Consider the following 9,760-nt stretch of genomic DNA (forward strand, 5'->3'; position numbering starts at 1 on the left):
TCATGTTTTTTCTGGATTTTTTGGTTGATATTCTGTCTCTATACATTAAAATAAACCTACCATAAAAATAACAGACCCTTCATTTCTTTGTATGTGGGCAAACTTACAAAATCAGCAGGGGATCAAATTAATATTTTCCCCACTGTATATACACATACACATATATACACTATACTGCCAAAAGTATTGAGACACTTCCTTCTAATGAACAGGTTTGACTACTTTAGCAATTTCCACGAGTACAAATCTTAATGTTTAAGCATATAATGATATTCTAGGGAATTGTGCCTGTTGCAACAGTTTTGGAAGTGTCTATATGTATGTACAATGTACAAGTCATTGGTGTTTGAGGTTCATAAAAATCATTTTTGAAGATAAGAAACAAAATGTGTGAACATTGTGTCATGATGAAAGACAGTGATGGGACAGATGTGAATTTGCCCAGGTTAAAAAAAAAGTACACTTCCATAATGTACTTAAAGTGCTCTATTTTCGCACACTAATTGTAATAAGTACTACAATTAATAACCCAAATGTAATAAGTATTTTTTTTAACCTGGGTGTGCAATGGCCCTCTTTACTCATCTTGCAAAAAAAAAACGTTTTTTTCCAAGTAAATCAAAATTCATAGAAAAACGGTGAAGTTTGAATGTTTTTTTTTTAACACTGAATGTTTTTGCTGTCAGCTGTGATTAAATTCCACCATACAAAATACACAAATGACTTTAATGTCTTGTCTTTGTTTCCTTTTTTATATTTATTGCAACAATAATTGTTGAGCTTGAAAGTGCATTGCAGCTTGTGCCATCTCTTGTGCTAAGTGAATTAGCTTTTGATTTAAAGCCGACAGATGCTTGTTTCTCTCTTGGTGTGAACGGACCACTCGTTGCTGATTCTGTGTGTGCGCAGCAGTCAAAGCAGTAAAACACCTTCACATCATCATTAAAAAGTGCATGCTTTATAACATATGACTGCCTTTGTTTGCTCTCTCTTGTGTTTATCAGGTTATTGTAGAGAAAGTTTCTGGTTCACAGATTGTGGACATTGACAAGCGAAAGTATCTGGTCCCGTCTGACATTACAGTGGCTCAGTTCATGTGGATCATCAGAAAGCGGATCCAGCTGCCTTCTGAAAAAGCCATATTCCTTTTTGTCGACAAAACTGTCCCTCAGTCCAGGTAAAATTCTGCTTTATTTATTACAAAGACTCTACTAAGTACAGTACCTATAAAAAGTATTTAACCCGCCCGGACTTGACAATGTTAATAATATCGAGTCTGTGTCAAAAATATCAAATTCAAGGAACGCTCAAGTTAAAATCAATTAACAGCACTTGGGTATAATGTCAATTACCACAAAAAACAGTCTTACAATTAAATCATTTCACAAAATTCGTGGTGAGAGTAATGCACTTACAATGTTTCAAAAGCATGACTGAAATGAGACTATTGTGATGCACTGGATTGCAGTCAGAAGTTATTACAGATGCTCAGTGGTGATTGATTAAAGTAAGTAAAATTGTTGAATTATTCTCATTAATAGCTTGAAGCTAATTGTAGCTATCATTTCTCTGTTACCCGTATACGATTATATTTCATGATCTATTTTATCAAAAGAAATCACAAGTTCATAAGAAAATGTTTAGTTTTCTAAAAAGATGTTTAATTATAGTAACACAATGTATATCGGGATCAGAGGGATGAAGGTAAGCCATGTAATGCCACAACTTACAAATCGGCGTTCAGATCATCTTTTCTTCTGACAAAATCAATGTAATGGCAATATTTCCATCCGCTGAATGTAAGCTTTTCCATATTCCGAGCTTACCTGCTGACTTCATGTGTTCACGAATTATGAAAATAAATCTAGGAATTATTGGATTGTTGGATTTCAGATCAGCAGGGGTTGAGGCATCAAAAGTAACTAAGTAACTAGGTGTTTTATGGATGGTAACTGTAATATCCTATTAGTAGTTACACTACTGCCAAACACTAATTACTGATGTATTTTATGCTGTGAAATAAAGCGTGGAAATATCTTGAGCTTGTTTTAAACACAAACCTTATTTGACCAAAAACCCATTGAGGATGGTGGAAGCACAAGTACTAAAATGTGAGCTCGATTCTGGATTTTGGCCTACAAAACTGGGTGGGGTGAAAACTTTTTTGTATGCACCAATAAAAAAAAAGACACTACCTTTTAACAGACCAAACTAAGCACATATCTCATGGCAAATATTCCAGGAAATAAAGAGGACTGACACACCGGCTATAGGAATTCAGTTTTCTGAAACATCTGCAGGAGTCTAGTATTTTCTTATACAGCAGACATGCTCACAATGTAGATTTACTTGAATTGCTTCCTGAACATGCAACATTCAAGCTGATGAAACACTATAGGGCTGTGATTGTGTCCATTAACTGAAGATATGGCATCAGATTTCATATGAAAGGGAAGGAATGTTTTCCTGTGACGCCGCAGGTCACACCCAACATCCTCCTTTTACATCCATTTATAAATAATCTCTATTTACCTCCTCCACCTGCCATCTCAAATAGACTCACCTGATATTCTCTAGTTTACTGATGCTTGAGAACACTGCAAAACAACAGGCTACAGAAGTGAACAGGGTTTGTTTTGTTTTTTAGCAAGGATTTATTTTGGATGAATCTGTTCAGAGGTATTCGTTGATGTGCCTCCTTTTGACGTTTGCACACAAATTGTGATTTTCCCTGCCTGTCGCTTAGTGGTTCAGTTAGTGTAGAATTTTCACAAAATACCTGTGCATTCGTTCGTTTAATTTAATTTAATACATTAACCTATATGGTTTGGACAAGTGAAAATCTGCATCTATTTCTACGAACGTCAAAACACTTACGATCCCCATTGTTGTTTCAGTCTGACTATGGGGCAGCTCTACGAAAAAGAAAAAGACGAGGACGGCTTTTTGTACGTGGCCTACAGTGGAGAAAACACGTTTGGATATTAGGATCCCTGCATCATCCCATGCTGTGCAACTCATCACTCCCATTTCTTTTGGACTGCGCGATTGGGAACAAGATCGACTCCTCTGTGAATTAACCACATAGCAGATGTGTTTGTACCTCTATTGTCACATTGTGCTCTGAAACATTAGATCGACTGCATTAGTGATTTTGGTTAATGGTGTTGCAGTATTATAACAGACGCTTAATAATGTTGACACTGAGAATATATAGTAACTTTTAATGTTTTAATTTAACTGTATTTTTCCCCTGTAAATTATATATTTAAGATAATTGAAAGGTAAGGTAGCTGGATGACCTAACCAATAAAAACAAACACCAAGAAATAAACCGATTGTCAATATGATTTATTGAGACCCACTATTTCAAAGAATCTTTTTCACAAATTAAAAAACAAAGGTTCTTGAGGTCAATCATACAGGTTTGGAACAACATGGTGAGAATTTTCATTCAACTATCCTTTAATAATATAAATACAAACCTCATGGACCAGAACATATACAGTTCCAATGTAAGCTTTAAGGCAAAGTTCACCCGATACTGAAAAACGAGATAACTCGCCTGATACTCTTTCTCACACCACAAATGCAAATACTGACCGGGGCTTTCAGTCTAACAAAAACCATACTATGGAAGTGTTACACAATAGCTTTCCACTGAAAATCTTCCCCTCGTTCAAACTCGGCTGATCATGAGACATTTGAAAACCAGTGGTGTTTGGCATCAATGAGATTTGAGAGCTACGGCAGTGAAAAATCTTCAATTTCAGCTCAAATGTTTCTCACACAAAGCTCCTGTAGGACTTTAACACATTTGGAACTTATAGCGTAGTATACATATTGCTTTTTTTGGTTTATAGCCCCTGGTCAATATATACTTTTGCTGAATGGAGAACAGAGCGAGCCTGCTAACATCTTTTATAATAGAAATGAACAGAGAACAGAAGATAGAAATGGCAACCCAGGTAAGTAAACTCTGCAAATTATAAATTTTAGTTGCTTTTACAGTTCTGCTGTTTTAAGTACAGCGTTGGGAAAGTTACTTCATAAATGTAATAGGTTACAGATTACAAGTTACCCTTATTATTACATTTAAAATGTAATAAGTAGAGTAACGATTTCAATTACTTTATTAATGTAACTGATTAATGTACTTTTTGGTTACTTTTCTAACTTTCTAATCAATGTTTTCAACTGTTAATCATTTTGAAACATGTAAAGCAGCAGGGTTAACCTTACAGTCGAGCTCAACACTGATTACTGTCAGACTTTTAGAATCCTTCATCACTTGAATTAAGATCATAATAATTTAATTTTAAAGCACAGCCAAAACAAAATCAGACTTAACACCTCTTTTTACTTTGAGATCATTCTGAGGTTAAATACAGATTTATCTTCATAACAAGAATAATAGTTATGATGCTGTTTTTGAAATCAAATCTTTGCATAGCTATGACAGGAAAACACTGGCATCTAACAATGCCTTGGAAAAACAGTCAATCTTAAAAAATAAAGCATACACATAAACCTAAATAGGAAATAAAACAGTAATAGAATAAGCATGTGTCCTAAACTCCTGAAACATTGGTGTCTCATATTTTAAAGCGGTCAATGCAATTTATGAAAGAAACCAATTAAATCTGTATCTGTGTGAAAATATTCAGATGTAACCCCTCTTTGTAATCATTTACATTTTTAGAAGTAACTGTAATTTAATTGCACATTTTTTTCTCAGTAACCGTAACAGATTACAGTTACATTTATTTTGTAATTAAATTACGTAATTTAGTTGCATGTAACTAGTTACTCCCCAACACTGTTTAAGTAGCATAGTATTTAAAAAAATTTTTTTTAACATTTATGTATTTGATCTCTGCTGGAGCCTCGAGTATAAGACACAGCTTTTATTCATGTGATCCGTTCAGGACACTGATATGGTAAAGTCTAGTCCGCTAGAAAGACAGCAGCAGTTCTGGCGGGCTGCGGGGCCACAGAGGGAAGGCCTGCAGACGCAGCTGTGTCCAGGCCTGCTGATACGGCCCTGCTTGTAGTCCCAGTACGTCTTCAAATCTTCTCCACTTCAGCGAGCGCAGAGAAGAAACAAACACATCGATCAGACACAACAGATACACAAACAACACCTGCGCGCTGTAGGGAGAGTGCAAGAGAGGTCAGAGGTCAACGTGACTTTAAGGACAGGCATGCATGGCATCACGTTTCTGCTTCAAACAAACAATCTAATGCTAGAAACATACTGTAATCTACACAAACGGTTGGCCGACGTATTGCAAACATCCGGTCCCGTTGTTCAGTTGGGTAAGGTGACCTATCATGAAAATATGACTTTCCATGTTTAAGTGGGTCCGGTGCATCTACCAACCCAGAAAGCTTGTGAAAAAATTAACGCGTCTGAGTCAGATTTCGCTCCCTCTGTGACGTAGAAAGGGGATCTTATTATAATATTACCACTTAATCTGCATGTTTCCACCCACGGCGCCACCATTGTGTTTCCACAAGCGACAACGGTGTACCAGTTCTAACTCCATGGTGAAAGTTTGAGCAAATCATTGCTAACTGTTCTGTCTTTGGCTGCACAGAACACCATTTAGAGTCCCAGCTTCAGAGGAGGCAAGAGAGCAGTGGATTTATTGATTTATTTAGAATCAGAATCAGAAGAGCTTTATTACCAAGTATGTTTACACACACAAGGAATTTGACTTGACGACAGGAGCTTCCAGTGTAGAAGAAAGTACAAACATAGTGCAGACATACATGATAGTGCATACATTAATAGGAAAAACACAGTAGGGATGTAATATAACACTAATATAATAAATTATTGTATATTACCCTGCTGCGACACAGATCTAAAATAAACATGACATTTCTTTCCCAGCTGTTTACCTTCACAGACATAACTGACTGTTTTTGTGTGTTTTTAACATAAACTTGTGAGTATTTGACAGTTTAAGCGCAATACAGCATGAAAGAGAACTTCAAATGTGTGCGCTCAGAAAACCCTACATCAGAAGTTTAAACTAATATGGTTTAAGACATGATTTCAGCACGATATACACTTTCATAAAAATTAGGTATGCATCGATCCGATATTCAGTATCGGTATCGGCTCCGATACTGGCATTTTCTGCCAGATCGGGTATCGGTCAGACCAGACCGATCCAAATCTGATATATTCTGTGTTATTGTTAAACCCCACAAAAGGCACAAAAACATTATAAAGCACCGTAAAGTTTTCATGCACAATATTCCAAGTGTTCTGAAGCTGTTCCATAGTTCAATGTGAGGTACAGATGAGTATTTAAGTCGTTAAATTCAAGTTCATGTAAACTCTTCTCTACACTGCCGCTGTCTGTCATCCTCCATTCAGCATTCAAACTGCGTGTCGCGTTCAGTTATGACAGTCAAAACAATTAAACTTTCTCCAAGAGCGCACAGTAGTCAAGTTGAAAACTGTTAAATTAGTTATCCACTAACCTAGTTTATAATAGTATTTTTTGTCATAGATTATGATTATATATTATTTTCATTTGTTATTATTCGTTAATATGAAGTTGTCTATTTAGCAGATTGTGTTTAACACACAAAAGAGTGATGATCAGGTCAACACACAGAAGTATAGAAATTCTACATTGATTTAAACACAAACTGCGCTGTATTGGATCGGATCGGTAGCGGCAGATACTCCGAATATTCGGTATCGGATCGGTTCTGAAAAAATGGTACCGTTGCATCCCTAATAAAAACCAAACTGATATTTTTTTAGCAGAGTATCTGAGATATGAGCTGTAAAGGCACAGCCCTATTCTGGAAAAGGGGGCGGGGAGCAGCAGCTCATTTCCATTTAAAGAGACATGCACGAAAACAGCCTGTTTCTGTTTCCACTCAAAATAGGCATTTTCAAAATGATACAATAAATGATCTGTGGGGTATTTTGAGCTGAAACTTCGCAGACACATTCTGAGGACACCTGAGACATATTATATCTTGTAAAAAGGGGCATAATAGGTCTCCCTTAAAGCATGAGTAGCTTATAGCTTAGTAAGCTAAAGTAGCACTTTACAGTCAAGCTAGTCTTCTAAGAAAATACTATGTATACTAAGTTATTAATAAAAGTTTTTTTTTATCAACTATCAGATTTAATTCCATTAAACAGAGACATTTTTCTTGTTTAAAAACTCTAACCTGCTCCGAGAGGTTCTCTTCAAACATTTGCTCTGCCTTTCCCAACATTCACACTTGTAATCTTTCCACTTGTCTTCGCGTTACACAATTGTTATTACTTACTATTTAACTGATTACAGTGCAAAGCTTGGATAGCGCTGAAATCTTTTAATTGTCATTCTTTTGTTGAAAATATGCTACTTCGCTCAGGAAGCTGGAGTACAAGCTCCTGAACATGATGAATACATTTATATGAATACATGATGGGATACATTTAGTTGCACATCCATTCTGAAAAGGTATTAGGGTTGCTTGGGTTTTTAGTACCATGTGAACACATTTAACTGGAACAGAGAGGTATAATTCAGATCATAGTAATTTTTAGTCTGCTTCATCAGCATATCGGCAATACGGGAGTTGTCTATATCCCATAGTGAGATACCGAACGAATGTTAGAAAGAGAACTTTAGGTTACTACCGTAACCCCAGTTCTGATAACATGAAGTGAGGTATCTCACTATGGGAACGCCCCAGGCGTGACCGATTGCGGAAGCACCAATGCCACCATGTCTGCCAACCATGGCAGACCAATCGCTGCAGCGATCAGGGAGTCCTGCCTCCCTGTATTTAAACCGCAGCTACCTACTGTCTCGTCATTCTCTGCATATCTCTTCTCCGTGCGGGACAGGCAAGGAAGGCAATATTGTGAGATACCTCACTTCATGTTATCAGAGAACCGGACATAAACAGTGTAGCCACTCCTCCTCAGAACATGAGAAAGGTGGCGGATGGAAAGCCATCAGATCCACTGCCTGAGCAGACCCAGTGTGATCGAATACTTTAGGCATAAACGCCAGATTAGTCCTAAAAGTTACCTTTTGACCACCCGGAGAGAACATCATACATGAGGAGTGGACTGATAAAGCATGCAGTTCACTCACCCTCTTTGCTGTAGTAAGAGCGAGTAAAAGAGCAGTCTTTAAAGAAAGCAGCTTTAAGGAGATGCTCTCAACGAGCTCGAACGGGGCTTTAGAGAGTGCGTTCAGGACCACGGACAAATCCCAGGGCGGGACCAGCAGCTTTGATACTGGGTGTAACTGTTGCGCTCCTCTCATAAATCGGCAAACGAGAGGATGCTGGCCTATAGTACCCGAGTCAAGTCCTATATGACATGCCGAGATAGCGGCCAAGAAAGGACAATGTTTCTTTCTGTGCACCATGCTTCGAACACTCCCCATTTGAGACTGTATAAAGAGCGTGTGGACGCGGCCCTCACGTTCTGAATCGTCTCAATGACCTTAGGAGGTAAACCAGCTGCATTTAAATTCAGCCTCTCACGGGCCAGGCCCAAAGAGACAGCTTCTGCGGGGAGGGGTGGAATATCTCCCCGCGCACTTGGGAGAGAAGATCCCTGCGTGCTGGTAATGGCCATGGCTGGTCGCAGAGCAGCTGTGCAATCTCCGCTACCCACAGTCTCCCCGGCCAGTATGGTGCTATTAGAATCATTGTATGACCGCGCTCTCTTACCCTCCGTAATGTCAGCTCGATTAGGCTTAACGGGGGAAACGCATACAGTAGCGCGTCTGGCCATTCGTGGGCTAGAGCATCCACACCCAGCATCATGCATCGTCGCCCGCTAGAGAGAAAAACAGGGGACATTGCACGTTTTCATGCGATGCGAAGAGATCTACGGTAGCTCGACCGAATCTCTGCCATATCATCTGAACCACCTGGGGATGAAATCTCCACTCCCCATACAGCGGGTTCCCTCTGGACAGCAAATCTGCTCCCCTGTTCATTATTCCTGGAACATGCGTCACGCACAACGACAGGAGGTTCGCGCTGCCCTAGATTATCAGCTTCTTCGCTAACATGTGAAGTTTGCGAGAGTGTAAGCCTCCCTGCCGATTTATATAGGCTATCACCATTGTATTGTCCGTTCTGACCAATACATAATGATTTTTGAGAAATTGCACAAAATGTCTCAGAGCCAGAAATACTGTCAGTAGCTCTAGAAAATGTATGTGCTCTTCCCACAGTGCCGGAGACCAAACTCCTCTCATTGTTCTGCCTTCGAACACAGCTCCCCAGCCCGTGAGGGACGCTGTCTGTCTGTACATCTGTCATCACCACTTTCCTTGAAACAACCGGACCCAAAGGGCATCCTGTTCTGAGAAATGATGGAGCTCTCCAGTGGCGGACAGAGCTCATGCATTCTGGTGAGACGCGTACTCTGTGGCTGAGATGGCACTTGGAGCGATGCCCTGTGACGACACCCAATTTTGAAATTCCCTCATTCGCAGTAGTCCCAGTGGGACCACTGCTAATGTTGAGGCCATCAACCCCAGTAACCGAAGGCATAATCTGAGAGAGACTGTTTTTCCTCATTGAAAAAGGGAGATGCAGTGGCGAAACGCCTCGAAGCGCTCCACTGACAGAAATGCTAGAAACGCCACTGAATTCAATCTGAGACCCAGGTAGATTATTTCCCGTGAAGGGATCAGACAGCTCTTTGTCTGGTTTATCTTGAAATCTAGTCTCTCCAGATGAGTCACCAGAGTATTTGTATCGACCA

At 39.1% G+C, this 9,760-nt stretch overlaps 1 protein-coding gene across 1 annotated transcript in view; it reads left to right on the forward strand.

Annotated features, from left to right (window-relative positions):
• LOC107667682 (gamma-aminobutyric acid receptor-associated protein-like 2) overlaps positions 1-3,320 on the forward strand; it is a 7,131-nt gene extending 3,811 nt beyond the window's left edge. The window contains exons 3-4 of the mRNA XM_016459407.1: positions 1,005-1,177; positions 2,898-3,320. Coding sequence (XP_016314893.1) covers positions 1,005-1,177; positions 2,898-2,988 — 264 coding nt within the window. The 3' untranslated portion in view covers positions 2,989-3,320. The remainder of the gene's footprint in view (positions 1-1,004; positions 1,178-2,897) is intronic.
• Positions 3,321-9,760: the final 6,440 nt, after the last annotated feature.

This window comes from Sinocyclocheilus anshuiensis, unplaced genomic scaffold, assembly GCF_001515605.1.
Source record: "Sinocyclocheilus anshuiensis isolate Anshui unplaced genomic scaffold, SAMN03320099.WGS_v1.1 scaffold1827, whole genome shotgun sequence".
Taxonomy (NCBI): Eukaryota; Metazoa; Chordata; class Actinopteri; order Cypriniformes; family Cyprinidae; genus Sinocyclocheilus; species Sinocyclocheilus anshuiensis.